Source organism: Ranitomeya variabilis, chromosome 7, assembly GCF_051348905.1.
Source record: "Ranitomeya variabilis isolate aRanVar5 chromosome 7, aRanVar5.hap1, whole genome shotgun sequence".
Classification (NCBI taxonomy): Eukaryota; Metazoa; Chordata; class Amphibia; order Anura; family Dendrobatidae; genus Ranitomeya; species Ranitomeya variabilis.
In genome coordinates this window covers 1743605-1764482 of record NC_135238.1, presented here as the reverse complement: position 1 = coordinate 1764482, position 20878 = coordinate 1743605, and the positions used below count along the sequence as shown (strand labels likewise).

At 49.0% G+C, this 20878-nt stretch overlaps 1 protein-coding gene across 3 annotated transcripts in view; it reads left to right on the top strand.

The window, feature by feature from the left end:
- Window positions 1–20878, top strand: part of LOC143784993 (integrin alpha-L-like) — a 105326-nt gene that overhangs the window by 19308 nt on the left and 65140 nt on the right. For all 3 annotated transcript variants that reach the window (XM_077273620.1, XM_077273621.1, XM_077273622.1), the window contains exons 4-8: window positions 1340–1404; window positions 6514–6628; window positions 9410–9540; window positions 19357–19499; window positions 19864–20008. In XM_077273620.1, the coding sequence (XP_077129735.1) occupies window positions 1340–1404; window positions 6514–6628; window positions 9410–9540; window positions 19357–19499; window positions 19864–20008 (599 nt within the window). The remainder of the gene's footprint in view (window positions 1–1339; window positions 1405–6513; window positions 6629–9409; window positions 9541–19356; window positions 19500–19863; window positions 20009–20878) is intronic.

Sequence of the window (20878 nt, the reverse complement as noted above, 5' to 3'; positions counted from 1 at the left end):
CCCCCGGAGGTGGATGTGGGGGGCACATACTTTCTCCATATTAATGTCTATGGATGTAGATGAGGACAGAAGCCCCCGGAGGAGGATGTGGGGGGCACATACTTTCTCCATATTAATGTCTATGGATGTAGATGAGGACAGAGAAGCCCCCGGAGGTGGATGTGGGGGGCACATACTTTCTCCATATTAATGTCTATGGATGTAGATGAGGACAGAGAAGCCCCCGGAGGTGGATGTGGGGGGCACATACTTTCTCCATAATAATGTCTATGGATGTAGATGAGGACAGAGAAGCCCCCGGAGGTGGATGTGGGGGGCACATACTTTCTCCATATTAATGTCTATGGATGTAGATGAGGACAGAGAAGCCCTTGAAGGAGGATGTGGGGGGCACATACTTTCTCCATATTAATATCTATGGATGTAGATGAGGACAGGGAAGCCCCCGGAGGAGGATGTGGGGGGCACATACTTTCTCCATATTAATGTCTATGGATGTAGATGAGGACAGAGAAGCCCCCGGAGGAGGATGTGGGGGGCACATACTTTCTCCATATTAATGTCTATAGATGTAGATGAGGACAGAGAAGCCCCCGGAGGAGGATGTGGGGGGCACATACTTTCGCCATATTAATGTCTATGGATGTAGATGAGGACACAGAAGCCCCCGGAGGAGGATGTGGGGGGCACATACTTTCTCCATATTAATGTCTATGGATGTAGAGGACAGAGAAGCCCCCGGAGGAGGATGTGGGGGGCACATACTTTCGCCATATTAATGTCTATGGATGTAGATGAGGACACAGAAGCCCCCGGAGGTGGATGTGGGGGGCACATACTTTTCTCCATATTAATGTCTATGGATGTAGAGGACAGAGAAGCCCCCGGAGGAGGATGTGGGGGGCACATACTTTCTCCATAATAATGTCTATAGATGTAGATGAGGACAGAGAAGCCCCCGGAGGTGGATGTGGGGGGCACATACTTTCTCCATATTAATGTCTATGGATGTAGATGAGGACACAGAAGCCCCCGGAGGAGGATGTGGGGGGACATACTTTCTCCATATTAATGTCTATGGATGTAGAGGACAGAGAAGCCCCCGGAGGTGGATGTGGGGGGCACATACTTTCTCCATATTAATGTCTATGGATGTAGATGAGGACAGAGAAGCCCCCGGAGGAGGATGTGGGGGGCACATACTTTCTCCATATTAATGTCTATGGATGTAGAGGACACAGAAGCCCCCGGCGGTGGATGTGGGGGGCACATACTTGTCTCTGTGTGGTGCCTGTGTAGCAGTAGAGCCTGTACAGCGTCTCTTCTCTCTTGCTCCTAGATCGGGGGAACGCGTCTCACCTCGGCCTGACCCTGGAAGTGGAGCCGGTGTCCCGCCGCTGTCTCGTATGTGACCTGTCCTGTACTGGTAGTGGGGTCTCCTCTTCCACTTGCAGCTGTTGTCTCTTGTAGTTGGGGTTTTATTGATGGAAATTGCTTATTCTTTAAATGGCTTTTCTCAGCTCCGAGTGACTGTCCAAACCAAGCACAGGTGCGGCCAGACAGTTGAGTGCACCTTCTCAGTGGTTTCCCCTCTATCCCCGTCCCCCTCTTATGTGACTGACAGTTTTGGCTTTCTAGAGCCAGAAAATGATGGAGATGCAGAACAAAGCAGAAATATCAAGGCAGCAATTGAAAACGGCTTGTAAAATTATCACCGAAAATAGCAACTGTTTTAGATGCTAATCGGTGGTGTAAATGCTGAGACTTGAAAAAATATTGGAGAAGGCAAGAAAGGAGGAAAGCAGCACTGCCTTATCCCCGACCTTAACCCTGGCGTTAAGCCTAACCTTAATCCTAGACTTAGCCCTAGCCTTAATCCTAGACTTGGCCCTAACATTAACCCCCTACTGTTAAGGCCTCTTTCACACTTCCTTCCTTCTTTTCTGTCACAATCCGTCGTTTTGTGAAAAAAACGGATCCAGCAAATGTTTCTGCTGGATCCGTTTTTTTCTCATAGACTTGCATTAGCAACGGATTGTGACGGATGGCCACACGTTTCATCCTTCGTGCACTGGATCCGTCGTAAAATCGCAGTCCGACGGGCGGAGACAACGCACAGAGGAACGTTTTTTTTCTGTACTTCGGAAAATTGCTCAGTGACGGATCCTGCGCTGTCTGTCGTTGGCTATAATGGAAGCCTATGGGCGCAGGATCCATCGCTGACTGTGAAAAGCAGGAATCCAGCGACGGATGTCATCTTTACAAACTGAGCATGCCTGGAAGAATTTCCCATCAGGGAAATTCTCTCTCGCTCTCTCTCTCTTCTTACTATTGATGCTGCCTATGCGGCATCAATAGCAAAAAGATATAATGTTAAAAATAATTTAAAAAAATAAAAAATCGTGCTATTCTTACCTTCCGGTGTCCCCCGCAGCCTTCCCCCCCCAATGCTCAGCTCCAGTTCCCAGTGATGCATAGCAAAGTGACCCGATGACGCAGCAGTCTCACGAGACCGCTACGTCATCACAGGTGATTGTCTCGCTATGCATCACTGGGAACGGAGCATCAGGAAGGCTGCGGGGGCTGCGCGGGACGCTGGAAGGTAAGAATATCACGATTTTTTATTATTTTATTATTTTTATCTTGGGTTGTGCATGCGTTGAAGACACATACACAACATGTGCACATAGCCTTCTAGGATGCTCTGGAACCATCAAAAAAAGTCTCCAGTGCATCCGTTTTTTGCAATCAGCACAGGATCCATCTTTTCAACATTTTAACAGATTGTGACTGATTGTAAAAAACGGAAGTGTGAAAGAGGCCTAACCCTAACTCTTTATTGCACAATGTGTGGACAATCGTTACATGGCATGCGGCATGCAGGGGAATGTGGACGACGGCTGTTTGCCATCTGGCTGATGCTTCCACAGGTCCATTTGTTAAATATTAGTTATTAATTGAATTATTCTTAGTCTCAATTTGGTCCATTCTAAATGTGACGTGTATTCCTTATTACACGTCAACAAATAAGAATTCAATATTAAAACATAGTGCTAAAAACACTGTAACAATACAGACATGTCTATTCTGTCGTGTAACCTACAGGACTTTAGGTTACACGATAGATTACAGTAGACACCGATGACTGAAGTCCTGTAGGTTAGACACCGATGCCTGAGGTCCTGTAGGTTAGACACCGATGCCTGAGGTCCTGTAGGTTAGACACCGATGCCCGAGGTCCTGTAGGTTAGACACCGATGCCTGAGGTCCTGTAGGTTAGACACCGATGCCCGAGGTCCTGTAGGTTAGACACCGATGCCTGAGGTCCTGTAGGTTAGACACCGATGCCTGAAGTCCTGTAGGTTAGACACCGATGCCTGAGGCCCTGTAGGTTAGACACCGATGCCAAGGTCCTGTAGGTTAGACACGATGTCCGAGGTCCTGTAGGTTAGACACCGATGTCTGAGGTCCTGTAGGTTAGACACCGATGCCAAGGGTCCTGTAGGTTAGACACGATGTCCGAGGTCCTGTAGGTTAGACACCGATGTCTGAGGCCCTGTAGGTTAGACACCGATGTCCGAGGTCCTGTAGGTTAGACACCGATGCCTGAAGTCCTGTAGGTTAGACACCGATGTCCGAGGTCCTGTAGGTTAGACACCGATGCCTGAAGTCCTGTAGGTTAGACACCGATGTCTGAGGTCCTGTAGGTTAGACACCGATGTCCGAGGTCCTGTAGGTTAGACACCGATGCCTGAGGTCCTGTAGGTTAGACACCGATGCCCGAGGTCCTGTAGGTTAGACACCGATGCCTGAGGTCCTGTAGGTTAGACACCGATGCCTGAAGTCCTGTAGGTTAGACACCGATGTCCGAGGTCCTGTAGGTTAGACACCGATGCCTGAAGTCCTGTAGGTTAGACACCGATGTCCGAGGTCCTGTAGGTTAGACACCGATGCCTGAGGCCCTGTAGGTTAGACACCGATGTCTGAGGTCCTGTAGGTTAGACACCGATGCCTGAAGTCCTGTAGGTTAGACACCGATGTCCGAGGTCCTGTAGGTTAGACACCGATGCCTGAAGTCCTGTAGGTTAGACACCGATGTCCGAGGTCCTGTAGGTTAGACACCGATGTCCGAGGTCCTGTAGGTTAGACACCGATGACCGAGGTCCTGTAGGTTAGACACCGATGCCTGAGGCCCTGTAGGTTAGACACCGATGACCGAGGTCCTGTAGGTTAGACACCGATGCCCGAGGTCCTGTAGGTTAGACACCGATGTCCGAGGTCCTGTAGGTTAGACACCGATGCCTGAAGTCCTGTAGGTTAGACACCGATGTCCGAGGTCCTGTAGGTTAGACACCGATGCCTGAGGCCCTGTAGGTTAGACACCGATGTCTGAGGTCCTGTAGGTTAGACACCGATGTCCGAGGTCCTGTAGGTTAGACACCGATGCCTGAAGTCCTGTAGGTTAGACACCGATGTCCGAGGTCCTGTAGGTTAGACACCGATGCCTGAAGTCCTGTAGGTTAGACACCGATGTCTGAGGTCCTGTAGGTTAGACACCGATGCCCGAGGTCCTGTAGATTAGACACCGATGTCCGAGGTCCTGTAGGTTAGACACCGATGCCCGAGGTCCTGTAGGTTAGACACCGATGCCCGAGGTCCTGTAGGTTAGACACCGATGCCCGAGGTCCTGTAGGTTAGACACCGATGCCTGAAGTCCTGTAGGTTAGACACCGATGTCCGAGGTCCTGTAGGTTAGACACCGATGTCCGAGGTCCTGTAGGTTAGACACCGATGCCCGAGGTCCTGTAGGTTAGACACCGATGCCCGAGGTCCTGTAGGTTAGACACCGATGCCCGAGGTCCTGTAGGTTAGACACCGATGTCCGAGGTCCTGTAGGTTAGACACCGATGTCTGAGGTCCTGTAGGTTAGACACCGATGCCCGAGGTCCTGTAGGTTAGACACCGATGTCCGAGGTCCTGTAGGTTAGACACCGATGTCCGAGGTCCTGTAGGTTAGACACCGATGCCTGAAGTCCTGTAGGTTAGACACCGATGTCTGAGGTCCTGTAGGTTAGACACCGATGCCCGAGGTCCTGTAGATTAGACACCGATGTCCGAGGTCCTGTAGGTTAGACACCGATGCCCGAGGTCCTGTAGGTTAGACACCGATGCCCGAGGTCCTGTAGGTTAGACACCGATGCCCGAGGTCCTGTAGATTAGACGACAGATTACACCCAGGTCCTGTAGGTTAGACGACAGATTAGACACCGATGCCGAGGTCCCGTAGGTTACACGACAGAATAGACAGGTCTGTTTTGTTAGTGTTTTTTATCACTGTTTTAATAAGGAACCACCCATACAAGACGTGAATACACGTCACTTTTAGGGAAAACCCGTAGAAGCGTCAACCAGATGCGAAACGACCGTCGTCCGCCTTCTCCTGCTAATCTCCCTCACCCGCATGCCATGTAACCGATGTCCACAGGTTGTGGACTTTCAGCCATGAAGATCCGGTGTGTGCTGCTTTTCTCCTTTCTTGACTTCTGCATCAAATGGTGGAGATAGATGGCAGACAAGTAGGTGGGAAGGTGCACAGAACTGCTTGGCTGCACCGTGGTGCACTGAGCCTATGTGCTTGGTTTGAACAGTCATTCTGAGCTGACAGAGGCTCTTCATTGTCTATCATTTGTGGTGATCTCTGGAAATGCTCCTCAGTCACAAAGATGAACATTAATGTCCAGAACCCCATCACACAGGAAGATCACACCGCTACTCATGTCATGGCGCCGGAGTCGACTATTAGAGAAGGTCACATCACATCTATATGGGGCGACCACTGTCCAGGAGGAACAGCTGAAGCAAAAGAAATGATGGAAGCCATCGATAAGAAGCCAGAACCTCATCCCACTGGAGTTCTCACCACTCCAGTGCAGGGAGCGACCATTAGAGAGAAGGCACATGTATGGGGTGACATGAGGATACATCACTCTCCAAGAGGAATATTAGTGGAAAACTGAGAATTACAGGTGAACCCTTGGCATGCCAGGATCACAGACTTGACTAAAACAGTTTTTTTGCTCAAAAAACTTGATGCCTACAGTGTAAAGGATGGCGGGGGAGATAGTTATGGACCACAGGAAGCATTTGATCAGCAGAAGCTGATACCTACAGAGTAAAGCATGGTCATCGCAGAGATCTTCTGGATTGGGACTGCATTAGTGCCAGTAACCCCACCAAGGAATGGTTGAGAAAAAGTGATGGTGGTTTCCTGAATATCAAAGCTTAGATGTAATCTCATCACAACTGGAAAATTCCCCAAGAAGGAGGAAAAACCTCTCCCGCTGGATGTCGGCGATGTATCGGGGCCGAAGAATCTGGGCAGTGTGACTGAGGAGCAGATAGAAACTTCCCTTAGGGACACATCCTCGGTCCTGTGCCTTTATGTAACACTGTCAGTCCCAGGCGGTCTCCAAGTATCCAACATTCTGATCCGTCTCATCTGTTCTCCTCCAGGTTTGCGGCTTTGCAGAACCTCATGACTGTTCCCAGACCTTGTACACAAATGGCGCCTGCTACACTGTGGACTCCGGTCTCACAGCATCTGAGATGCGTACCCCTGGTTATCAAGGTGGGTGCTTCCATATCATACAGTGTGCACAGCCGAGAACTGCCGGACATGAAGAACCTTATGGTGCAGCCGACTGATGTGTCACACCCCATGGGGAAATCACACTGGATATGTGCCAATGTGAGAGTACATAACCCATGTCATACCAGTGACCCATCTATAGAGCAAGGACATTTCTTACCTGTCATGGCCTCTCCCAGCCCATGTCTTCCTTCCTCGCCTACTCCCTGTCGTCTTCTCTTAGCCTGTGTCTTCCTCTGTCCTCACCTACTCCCTGTCTTCTTCTCTCTTCGCCTGTGTCTTCCTCTGTCCTCACGTACTGCCTGTCTTCTTCTCTTAGCCTGCGTCTTCCTCTGTCCTCACCTACTCCCTGTTTTCTTCTCTCTTAGCCTGTGTCTTCCTCTGTCCTCACCTACTCCCTGTCTTCTTCTCTTAGCCTGCGTCTTCCTCTGTCCTCACCTACTGCCTGTCTTCTTCTCTCTTAGCCTGTGTCTTCCTCTGTCCTCACCTACTCCTTGTCTTCTTCTCTCTTCGCCTGTGTCTTCCTCTGTCCTCACCTACTGCCTGTCTTCTTCTCTTAGCCTGCGTCTTCCTCTGTCCTCACCTACTGCCTGTCTTCTTCTCTCTTCGCCTGTGTCTTCCTCTGTCCTCACCTACTCCCTGTTTTCTTCTCTCTTAGCCTGTGTCTTCCTCTGTCCTCACCTACTCCCTGTCTTCTTCTCTTAGCCTGCGTCTTCCTCTGTCCTCACCTACTGCCTGTCTTTTTCTCTCTTCGCCTGTGTCTTCCTCTGTCCTCACCTACTGCCTGTCTTCTTCTCTTAGCCTGCGTCTTCCTCTGTCCTCACCTACTGCCTGTCGTCTTCTCTTCGCCTGTGTCTTCCTCTGTCCTCACCTACTGCCTGTCTTCTTCTCTTAGCCTGTGTCTTCCTCTGTCCTCACCTACTCCCTGTCTTCTTCTCTTAGCCTGCGTCTTCCTCTGTCCTCACCTACTGCCTGTCTTCTTCTCTTAGCCTGCGTCTTCCTCTGTCCTCACCTACTCCCTGTTTTCTTCTCTCTTAGCCTGTGTCTTCCTCTGTCCTCACCTACTCCCTGTCTTCTTCTCTTAGCCTGCGTCTTCCTCTGTCCTCACCTACTGCCTGTCTTTTTCTCTCTTCGCCTGTGTCTTCCTCTGTCCTCACCTACTGCCTGTCTTCTTCTCTCTTAGCCTGTGTCTTCCTCTGTCCTCACCTACTGCTTGTCTTCTTCTCTCTTAGCCTGTGTCTTCCTCTGTCCTCACCTACTCCCTGTCTTCTTCTCTCTTAGCCTGTGTCTTCCTGTGTCCTCACCTACTGCCTGTCTTCTTCTCTCTTAGCCTGTGTCTTCCTGTGTCCTCACCTACTGCCTGTCTTCTTCTCTCTTAGCCTGTGTCTTCCTCTGTCCTCACCTACTCCCTGTCTTCTTCTCTCTTAGCCTGTGTCTTCCTCTGTCCTCACCTATTCCCTGTCTTCTTCTCTCTTAGCCTGTGTCTTCCTGTGTCCTCACCTACTCCCTGTTTTCTTCTCTCTTAGCCTGTGTCTTCCTCTGTCCTCACCTACTCCCTGTCTTCTTCTCTCTTAGCCTGTGTCTTCCTGTGTCCTCACCTACTGCCTGTCTTCTTCTCTCTTAGCCTGTGTCTTCCTCTGTCCTCACCTATTCCCTGTCTTCTCTCTTAGCCTGTGTCTTCCTGTGTCCTCACCTACTGCCTGTCTTCTTCTCTCTTAGCCTGTGTCTTCCTCTGTCCTCACCTATTCCCTGTCTTCTTCTCTCTTAGCCTGTGTCTTCCTGTGTCCTCACCTACTGCCTGTCTTCTTCTCTCTTAGCCTGTGTCTTCCTCTGTCCTCACCTATTCCCTGTCTTCTTCTCTCTTAGCCTGTGTCTTCCTCTGTCCTCACGTACTGCCTGTCTTCTTCTCTTAGCCTGTGTCTTCCTGTGTCCTCACCTACTGCTTATCTTCTTCTCTTAGCCTGTGTCTTCCTCTGTCCTCACCTACTCCCTGTTTTCTTCTCTCTTAGCCTGTGTCTTCCTGTGTCCTCACCTACTCCCTGTTTTCTTCTCTCTTAGCCTGTGTCTTCCTCTGTCCTCACCTACTGCCTGTCTTCTTCTCTCTTAGCCTGTGTCTTCCTGTGTCCTCACCTACTGCCTGTCTTCTTCTCTCTTAGCCTGTGTCTTCCTCTGTCCTCACCTACTCCCTGTCTTCTTCTCTCTTAGCCTGTGTCTTCCTGTGTCCTCACCTACTCCCTGTTTTCTTCTCTCTTAGCCTGTGTCTTCCTCTGTCCTCACCTACTGCTTGTCTTCTTCTCTCTTAGCCTGTGTCTTCCTCTGTCCTCACCTATTCCCTGTCTTCTTCTCTCTTAGCCTGTGTCTTCCTGTGTCCTCACCTACTGCCTGTCTTCTTCTCTCTTAGCCTGTGTCTTCCTCTGTCCTCACCTATTCCCTGTCTTCTTCTCTCTTAGCCTGTGTCTTCCTGTGTCCTCACCTACTGCCTGTCTTCTTCTCTCTTAGCCTGTGTCTTCCTCTGTCCTCACCTATTCCCTGTCTTCTTCTCTCTTAGCCTGTGTCTTCCTGTGTCCTCACCTACTGCTTGTCTTCTTCTCTCTTAGCCTGTGTCTTCCTCTGTCCTCACCTACTGCCTGTCCTGTCCTCTCCCACCCTTTCTCTTATATCCTCTATTGGAGTATTTTGAGCTCCGCATGTGTCTGACTAGTTCCTGCCATGTGTAGTCTGGATGTGCGATCACTCATCTTACCTTTGATGTCTGTGTAGAGTGCCAGAAAGCTGAGGTGGACCTGTGTTTCCTCTTCGATGACTCTTTCAGTGTGGGGGATCCTGAGCTTGAGAGTGTGCGGAATTTCCTGCTCAGCGCAATTCAAAACCTGAAGAACAGTTCTGTGAATGTAAGAGACCTGGCCGACGACAGGAAAATAACTCTGCCCCAGCTGCATGATCCTCCAAAATATCTGTACACCCCCTGCCTCTACCAACTGCACCTTCTCTACAGTCAACAGAAATCTGCTCTCTTCAGCTTCACACCCATCAGTTTCCCATCAGTCTCCAATTCTCCATCGTCCATCTCATTCTGACATCTCCATTCTCCACCTCCTCCCCATCACATACCGACTTCTCCATTCTCCACCTTCCTCCTCTTCCTCCATCACATACCGACTTCTCCATTCCCCAACTTCCTCCTCTTCCTCCATCACATACCGACTTCTCCATTCCCCAACTTCCTCCTCTTCCTCCATCACATACCGACTTCTCCATTCCCCAACTTCCTCCTCTTCCTCCATCACATACCGACTTCTCCATTCCCCAACTTCCTCCTCCTTTCCAATCACATACCAACTTCTCCATTCTCCACCTTCCTCCTCTTCCTCCATCACATACCGACTTCTCCATTCTCCACCTTCCTCCTCTTCCTCCATCACATACCGACTTCTCCATTCCCCAACTTCCTCCTCTTCCTCCATCACATACCGACTTCTCCATTCCCCAACTTCCTCCTCCTTTCCAATCACATACCGACTTCTCCATTCTCCACCTTCCTCCTCTTCCTCATCACATACCGACTTCTCCATTCTCCACCTTCCTCCTCTTCCTCATCACATACCGACTTCTCCATTCTCCACCTTCCTCCTCTTCCTCATCACATACCGACTTCTCCATTCTCCACCTTCCTCCTCTTCCTCATCACATACCGACTTCTCCATTCTCCACCTTCCTCCTCTTTCTCCATCACATACTGACTTCTCCATTCTCCACCTTCCTCCTCCTCCCCATCACATACCGACTTCTCCATTCTCCACCTTCCTCCTAATCCTTCATCATCACATATTGACATCTCCATTCTCCACCTTCTTCCTCCTTCCTCATCACATACCGACTTCTCCATTCTCCACCTTCCTCCTCTTCCTCATCACATACCGACTTCTCCATTCTCCACCTTCCTCCTCTTTCTCCATCACATATTGACATCTCCATTCTCCACTTTCCTCCTCCTCCATCACATACCGACTTCTCCATTCTCCACCTTCCTCCTCTTCATCATCACATACCGACTTCTCCATTCTCCACCTTCCTCCTCTTTCTCCATCACATACTGACTTCTCCATTCTCCACCTTCCTCCTCCTCCCCATCACATACCGACTTCTCCATTCTCCACCTTCCTCCTAATCCTTCATCATCACAATCTGACATCTCCATTCTCCACCTTCTTCCTCATCACATACCGACTTCTCCATTCTCCACTCCTCCATCACATATTGACATCTCCATTCTCCACCTTCATCCTCCTCCATCACATACCGACTTCTCCATTCTCCACCTTCCTTCTAATCCTCCATCATCGCAATCCGACTTCTCCATTCTCCACCCTCCTCCTCCTCCTCCATCACATACCGACTTCTCCATTCTCCACCTTCCTCTTACCCCATCACATACCGACTTCTCCATTCTCCACCCTCCTCCTACATCACATATTGACATCTCCATTCTCCACCCTCGTCCTCCTCCATCACATACCGACTTCTCCATTCTCCACCTTCCTCCTCCTTCCCATCATCTGCTGCTTATCATCCTGAAACAATTCCTTTAATGGTATATAACCATGCCTGCTGAATGTTTGCTAAATTCATTTATTGTATTAAATACTTACTGCTGCACATCCATGCTGGGGTCACAGGAGATATTATCTTGTGCAATGTGTTACAGCATATGGTTGTAGCCAGGCCCAGTGCCTTTGATCATGTAACCTCCCCTGGGGTGTTGGCCAATTGCTAATTTATCCCAAATAAGGTCCCACAATCACTCTCACCTGATTCTTTACTCAGTCCTACAAATTTAGTATCATCTTAAGGGGGGCACGCGTGTGGGTGTCACGATATGGTATGAAATATATAAGTTTCGTTTCTCTGCCAGCACCCATAGGGTGGGCGCTGACCCCCCTTCACTGTGTTTTAGCTTGTCTTGTCAATGAGTGTAGAAGGGTTTATTGTTTCTTGCTGCACATTCCTGACTTTCAGCTCACAAGCCTTCATCCCCCTCGCCAAGGTATTTACGACCGGCATTTCCTGTAGTGGAAAGTGACCAGCTTTAACTGGATTAGAAACTTCCAGAATCATGAAAGTCCTTTGTTCTGTTTTTGTAAGATATTAGGCAAATCATTTAAGTTAAGAACACGAAAATATATATTCTTAATCTCCATCGGAGCATCTATCCAGCACTCTACACATGAGCTTCTAACTCCATCAGGTAAAGAAGTAGGGATTTCTCTGTAAATATACATCCCAAATAGGACATATTTGATCTCACTAGAATGCCAGCGATACTATGAGATGAATGCTGGGTGTGGTATGATTAGGACATGTTCTGGAGCGAAGTTACGGGCCTCAGATATATTTAATGCACAGTTAGTAAAACTGAAGAGGTAGGAGGGATTGGAAAAGCCAGCCCCTTTTGGTGATGTCACCAAGCTGAGCTATAACTTTTTTGGCCAGACTCCAGGAGTCAGTCTATCTGCTGGAGCCTATGTGAGCCTGACGTGAAGAGCTGTTCCTACCCATGCATTGGGACAGATGGAAACTCCACTAGCCTGGTTGCCTGTAATGCTCTGAACACATGTAAGTGTTATTTCTCATGTTATTCCCTGGTTTTTTTTATAATTATCTTGTACATATTTGCAATTGTCTCATATTGTAACATCTTTGTAAAATATACCTTTTATAAACACTGCATAAACTTTGAGTATAATATTTCATACTAGTTCGTTCGTCCTGTTCTAAAACGTACCCTAAGTCTCTGAAGGGAATTTACGCTACTGTTTTGGGTTAGCTTTGGACCCGTTTAATCGAAGCTGGTGGCGGCACTACCGTGTGCAGGCGTTTGGGTGGCATTGTAGCGACTGCGGCTTGATAATTATTGTTCCTGTCTGAGTGGGAGTAGTTATCGCCTCGCTGCAGCGTGCCCAATAGCCAGTACATAGCAGGCAGCCTTTCTGGCGACTAATTACCCGAGGTGCAGTACCTAATCTGACCTGAGAGTAAGGGGGGCGCCAGAGAGCTGCAAGGTTTAATTGGAACTGTAAGCGGGATATTCATAGATCCCTGCAGTTCATGGTATATTGAGGAGCAGTGGGATACCTAAAATAAGCCACTGCTGTAAACAAGAGGTCAATAGCCTGGGGTGTGTCTTTTTATCACATTGTGGAACGGAGGGATCACTAAAATAAGCCCCCCTGCACATGTGATAGCCGTCTGTTGGCCTAAAGTCACCCCGATCCGTGACGTGGGGCTGACGGTCACGGTGTGGATCCCTGACATATTGGTGAAAGTGGTCAGGGGATCGTGACAGTGGGGTCAGGCACGCACACCCCTGCAGCAAAACATCACGGCAGCTAAACATCGAGATGCCGCAGTTATTTCAATGGCAATGGTAGTTAGTCACGGCAGGAGTCAGGACCCCACTCTATGTATCTGTCTCTTTTGGGTATGTCTGCTGTGTAAGCACTTCTTATTATTTGGACCTAGCTTTTCTATTAACCCATCTTACTCCTTCACCATATTTACCTATGCCCTTACAGGGTTTGCTCCACAAATCCTCTCTCTCCTTCGCTATCCCCAAACCCCAGCACCCTCTAACCAAAAAATCATCTCCCCTTCTCTCTTACCTACCCACCTGTCCTCCTCTGCTGACCTGCTCCTCAACCTCAAATCTGTCCTAATAAAACATAAAACAAGTCGGCCACTCTCCCTTCTCCCATCTGCTCTCCCTCTCTCTGCTTTTCCTCACTGCTGGCGACATATCTCCCAACCCAGGACCCCCACAGCTCATACCTCCCATTACTACCCCCTCCTACTGCTCCCTATCTAATATGAACTACCGCAATCTTTCCAACATAAAACCCGTGCCCCTGATGCCCACCCCCCTGCTCCCTCTCTCCAGAGCACTCTAGAATGCCCGCTCAATCTGCAGCAAGCTTCATGTGATTCATGACCTTTTTTCTCTCTCACAAGCTTGCCTTCCTCAGCCTCACCGAAACAAGGCTAACACCCTCTGACACAGCCTCCCCTGCTGCGCTGTGCTGTTACGGCGGCCTCCACGTCACCCACACCCCTTGCCCCGGCAACAGACATGGTGGAGGAGTGGGTCTTCTCCTTTCTTCAAACTGCACCTTTAACCCAATCCCACCTCTACCCTCCCTTATCCTCCCTGAAGTCCACTCTGTGCGCATCTACTCTCCCTCCACCCTCCAAGTGGTCGTCATATACCGACCTCCGGGCCCGGCCACTGCCTTTATTGACCAATTCTCCACCTGGCTTCTTCACTTTCTCTCTGCTGACATTCCCACCATTATCGGTGACTTCAACTTCCCCACTGATACCCTTCAGTTAACAGCCTCCAAACTCCTGTCCCTTACTTCATCTTTTGGACTTACTCAGTGGTGCTCCTCAGCCTCCCACACAGACGGACATACACTGGACCTGGTCTTCACCGTCTCTGCTCTCTATCTAATTTCACCACTTCCCCTCTCCCTCTATCCGACCACTATCTGCTTACCTTCTCATCCCTGTCCTCCTCGCCGGTCACCCGTGTCCAGCAACATGCGCACCCACGCAGAAACCTTGCAGACCTAGATTCCCACACACTCTCTGACTCCATCCTACCACTGGCATCCATATCCTCACTCCACGACACAGACAGTGCCACTGCTTTCTACAATGCCACTCTCACATCCGCTATTGACATGGTCGCCCCTCTCGCTCATGGCAGAGTGTGATGTATCAATAGACAACCCTGGCATAATAACACCACTAAAAAGCTCCGGCAAGTGTCCAGGGTTGCAGAGCAGCATTGGAAGAAAACACATTCGCAAGATGACTTCACTGCATTCAAACAGGCAACACTCGCTTTTAGATCTGCTCTCACCTCTGCTAAACAGGCGACTTCACAACCCTTGTATCATCCCTATCCTACAACCCCAAACAGTTATTCAAAACCTTTAACGCCCTCCTCCGCCCCCCACTGCCCCCTCCAACCTCCCTCATCTCTGCTGAGGACTTTGCCACACACTTTAAAAATAAGATTTACCAAACAAGGCAAGTCTTCATTGTTCAACCACCACAACTCCTTTGTATACCAGACCAATACCCAAACTTCATAACCTCCCTATCCAACATCACTGAAGGGGGGCTTAATTGTCTCCTCTCCAAATCGCACCTCACCACCTGTGCGCTTGACCCCATCCCATCCCACCTCCTCCCCAACCTCACCACCACTCTTATCCCATCCCTAACCCACCTCTTCAACCTATCACTAACTTCTGGCACCTTCCCTTCTGCTTTCAAACATGCCACAATCACGTCTATCCTTAAAAAGCCAACCCTCGATCCAACTGCTATGTCCAGCTATCGCCCAATATCGCTGCTCCCATTCGCTTCCAAGCTCCTGGAGCAGCCCGTCCATTCTGAACTTTCCTCCCACCTCTCATCTAACTTGTTGTTCGACAATCTACAATCTGGTTTCCGCCCCCATCACTCAACTGAGACTGCCCTGACCAAAATCACTAACGACTTACTAAATATTTAGAATTGAGAGTCCTCAGTGGTTGATACCTTTTAATGGCTAACTGAAAAGATGGTAACAAATTGCAGCTTTCGAGACTACATACGTCTCTTCATCAGGCAAAGACTAAAACAAATTCTGAAGAATCACATATTTACGCATAACATAGTATAGAAAAAAAAAAAAAGGGAGGGGAAAAAAAACATGGATAAGCCAGGTGACATGAAGCAGAATTACCATGGGTGATAAACAGTTATGTCCATAACGACTTACTTACAGCGAAAGCTAACGGACAATACTCTGTACTCCTCCTTCTAGACCTGTCCTCTGCTTTCGACACATTTGACCACTGCCTCCTACTACAGATCCTCTTCTCCTTTGGCATCAAAAACTTCCCCCTATCCTGGATCTCCTCGTACCTTTCCAACCGCACATTCAGCGTCTCCCACTCCCACACTACCTCCTCATCCCACCCTCTCTCTGTTGGAGTCCCCCAAGGCTCTGTTATAGGACCCCTACTCTTCTCAATCTATACACTTGGCCTGGGACAAGTCATAAAGTCCCATGGATTCCAGTACCACCTTTATGCTGATGACACTCAGATCTACCTTTCTGGCCCAGACGTCACCTCTCTGCTGTCCAGAATCCCAGAGTGCCTATCAGCCATATCCTCCTTCTTCTCCTCTCGCTTCCTCAAACTCAATGTGAACAAATCTGAACTCATCATCTTTCCTCCATCCCACAGATCTTCCTTACCTGACCTATCTATCGCAATTAACGACATCACGCTTTCCCCGAACCGGAAGTCCGCTGCCTCGGAGTAACCCTTGACTCTGCCCAGACCTTCAAACCGCACATCCAAGCTCTTTCCACCTCCAGTCGCCTCCAGCTCAAAAATATCTCCAGAATGCGTCCTTTCCTCAACCGTCAATCTACTAAAATGCTTGTGCATAGCCTCATCATCTCCCGCCTTGACTACTGCAACATCCTTTTCTGTTGCCTCCCTGCTAACACCCTTGCACCTGTCCAGTCCATCCTTAACTCTGCTGCCCGACTAATTCATCTCTCTCCTCGCTACTCCTCCACTTCCCCCCTCTGCAAATCTCTTCACTGGCTCCCATTCCCTCAGCGTATCCAGTTCAAATTATGAATACTGACCTACAAAGCCATCCATATCCTGTCTCCTCCATATATCTCTGAACTAATCTCCATATATCTTCCCTCACGTAATCTCCGGTCCTCCCAAGACCTCCTTCTCTCCTCCACACTTATCCACTCCTCACCCAACCGCCTCCACTACTTCTCCCGAATATCCCCCATCCTCTGGAACTCTCTGCCCCAAAACGTCCGACTATCAACCACATTCGGAACCTTCAGACGGAACCTGAAAACCCACCTCTTCAGGAAAGCCTACAGTCTGCACTGACCCCACTGCCTCCTCACCACTACCGGAGCTACCGCCTCACCAACACCGGAGCTACTGCAACCCCCCGACCTACTGTCTCCTTCCCCATCATCCTATAGAATGTAAGCCCGCAAGGGCAGGGTCCTCGCCCCTCTGTATGAGTCTGTCATTGTTAGCTTACTGTAAGTGATATCTGTAACTTGTATGTAACCCCTCCTCATGTACAGCACCATGGCATCAAAGGGGCTATAGAAATAAATAATAATAATCACATATCGACATCTCCATTCTCCACCTTCCTCCTCCTCCCCATCACATTCCAACTTCTCCATTCTCTACCTTCCTCCTCCTCCCCATGACATTCCGACTTCTCCATTCTCCACTCTCCTAAACCTCCATCATCGCAATCTGACATTTCCATTCTCCACCCTCCTCCTCCTCCATCACATGCTGATATCTTTATTCTCCACCCTCACCCTCTTCCATCTCATTCTGATATCTCCATTCTCCAGCCTCCCATCACATACCAACTTCTCCATTCTTCACCTTCCTCCATCACATATTGACATCTCCATTCTCCACCTTCCTCCTCCTCCCCATCACATACCAACTTCTCCATTCTTCACCTTCCTCCATCACATATTGACATCTCCATTCTCCACCTTCCTCCTCCTCCCCATCACATACCAACTTCTCCATTCTTCACCTTCCTCCATCACATATTGACATCTCCATTCTCCACCTTCCTCCTCCTCCCCATCACGTACCAACTTCTCCATTCTTCACCTTCCTCCATCACATATTGACATCTCCATTCTCCACCTTCCTCCTCCTCCCCATCACATACCAACTTCTCCATTCTTCACCTTCCTCCATCACATATTGACATCTCCATTCTCCACCTTCCTCCTCCTCCCCATCACATACCAACTTCTCCATTCTCCACCTTCCTCCTCCTCCCCATCACATACCAACTTCTCCATTCTTCACCTTCCTCCTCCTCCATCACATTGACATCTCCATTCTCCACCTTCCTCCTCCTCCCCATCACATACCAACTTCTCCATTCTACACCTTCCTCCTCCTCCATCACATATTGACATCTCCATTCTCCACCTTCCTCCTCCCCATCACATACCAACTTCTCCATTCTCCACCTTCTTCCTCCTCCTCCTCCATCACATATTGACATCTCCATTCTCCACCTTCCTCCTCCTCCCCATCACATACCAACTTCTCCATTCTTCACCTTCCTCCTCCTCCATCACATACCAACTTCTCCATTCTCCACCTTCCTCCTCCTCCCCATCACATACCAACTTCTCCATTCTCCACCTTCTTCCTCCTCCATCACATATTGACATCTCCATTCTCCACCTTCCTCCTCCTCCCCATCACATACCAACTTCTCCATTCTCCACCTTCCTCATCACATATTGACATCTCCATTTCCACCTTCCTCCTCCCCATCACATACCAACTTCTCCATTCTCCACCTTCCTCATCACATATTGACATCTCCATTCTCCACCTTCCTCCTCCTCCCCATCACATACCAACTTCTCCATTCTCCACCTTCCTCATCACATATTGACATCTCCATTCTCCACCTTCCTCCTCCTCCCCATCACATACCGACTTCTCCATTCTCCACCTTCCTCATCACATATTGACATCTCCATTTCCACCTTCCTCCTCCCCATCACATACCAACTTCTCCATTCTCCACCTTCCTCATCACATATTGACATCTCCATTCTCCACCTTCCTCCTCCTCCCCATCACATACCAACTTCTCCATTCTCCACCTTCCTCATCACATATTGACATCTCCATTCTCCACCTTCCTCCTCCTCCCCATCACATACCGACTTCTCCATTCTCCACCTTCCTCATCACATATTGACATCTCCATTCTCCACCTTCCTCCTCCTCCCCATCACATACCAACTTCTCCATTCTCCACCTTCCTCATCACATATTGACATCTCCATTCTCCACCTTCCTCCTCCTCCCCATCACATACCAACTTCTCCATTCTCCACCTTCCTCCTCCTCCCCATCACATACTAACTTCTCCATTCTCCACCTTCTTCCTCCTCCATCACATATTGACATCTCCATTCTCCACCTTCCTCCTCCTCCCCATCACATACCAACTTCTCCATTCTTCACCTTCCTCCTCCTCCATCACATACCAACTTCTCCATTCTCCACCTTCCTCATCACATATTGACATCTCCATTCTCCACCTTCCTCCTCCTCCCCATCACATACCAACTTCTCCATTCTCCACCTTCCTCATCACATATTGACATCTCCATTCTCCACCTTCCTCCTCCTCCCCATCACATACCAACTTCTCCATTCTCCACCTTCCTCATCACATATTGACATCTCCATTTCCACCTTCCTCCTCCCCATCACATACCAACTTCTCCATTCTCCACCTTCCTCATCACATATTGACATCTCCATTTTCCACCTTCCTCCCCCTCACATACTGACTTCTGCATTCTCTACCCTCCTCCTCCTCCATCACATACTGATATCTTTAATAATCTCCACCTCCTCTCCCATCACATACCAACATCTCCATTCTCCACCCTCCTCCTCCACCACATACCTACATTGCTTTGTTGACCCTCCTCCTCCATCACATACCGATCTGCAGTCTCTTTTTTCCTCTTGGACCATTAATTGTATTTTCTTTCTGCTCAACAATAAATTACTTTTCTTTTTTTATAGTTTGCGGTTGTTAAGTTTGCCAGTTTTCCAGAGAAAATTTTCAATTTTAAGGATTATCAGAATGGAAAGGGTGAAGGAGGAATTTTAGACATGAAACATTTAGGAGGTGGAACAAAGATATTCAAAGCCATCAACTTCACCCTGTAAGTCCTCTGAGTCCCTATGGTGGTGGTTGTGTGTCCTTTTCTGGTCGGGTGTGGGGCCTCGTCGATAGGGGCTATATACTGATAATTCATAAAGGAGGCAGCAGTGGCGTCCAGGGCCTCCGGAGGGGACACCGGTAGCTGGATCCTGGTCACAATTGCTGCAGGCCTATCATGGTTCCTGCACACACCGGCAACCGTTGATCACGCTTCATTTCCAACGTTTATGAGATCCCATAATCAATCTTGGATGGAGGTATTGGTTTCCTGAAGCTTTATGTGTAGAGTCCGTTTACCTGTTCTCATGAAGTTCTCAGTGATTTGTGCTATTACACATCTATTAAAATCCCATGTATTCCTGCAGAAATGAGATCTTCACACCGGTAGCGGGAGCTCGGGAGCAGGCAAAGAAAATTCTTCTCCTTCTGTCAGATGGAGACTCCCACGATAGTAATAATGGAGTGATAGAAGCTACAGACCAGCAGAAAGTCACCCGTTATGTGATTGGGGTAACCAGCTTTGTCTTCAGTGCTCTCACAGGGCTATCTTCTGTCCTCCACTCCTCATCCAGCATGATATGTCAGGGCTACCTTCTGTATTTCACTCCTAAACAAAGACAACATCACAGGGTGATTTTTCAGTCCTGGACTCCTCATCTAGGACACCATCTCAGGGGTATCTTCTGTCTTCTACTCCTCATCCATGACGCCATCTCAGGGTTATCTTCTGTCCTCCACTCCTCATCCATGACGCCATGTGAGGGTTATCTTCTGTCCTCCACTCCTCATCCATGACGCCATGTCAGAGTTATCTTCTGTCTTCCACTCCTCATCCATGACGCCATCTTGGGGTTATCTTCTGTCTTCTACTCCTCATCCATGACGCCATCTCATCGTTCTCTTCTGTCCTCCACTCCTCATCCATGACGCCATCTTGGGGTTATCTTCTGTCCTCCACTCCTCATCCATGACGCCATCTTGGGGTTATCTTCTGTCCTCCACTCCTCATCCATGACGCCATCTCGGGGTTATCTTCTGTCCTCCACTCCTCATCCATGGCGCCATCTCCGGGTTATCTTCTGTCCTCCACTCCTCATCCATGACGCCATATCAGGGTTATCTTCTTTCCTCCACTCCTCATCCATGACACAATCTCGAGGTTATCTTCTGTCTTCCACTCCTCATCCATGACGCCATGTGAGGGTTATCTTCTGTCCTCCACTCCTCATCCATGACACCATCTCAGGGGTACCTTCTGTCTTCTACTCATACATTACACAATCTCGGGGTTATCTTCTGTCCTCCACTCCTCATCCATGATGCCATCTTGGGGTTATCTTCTGTCTTCCACTCCTCATCCATGATGCCATCTTGGGGTTA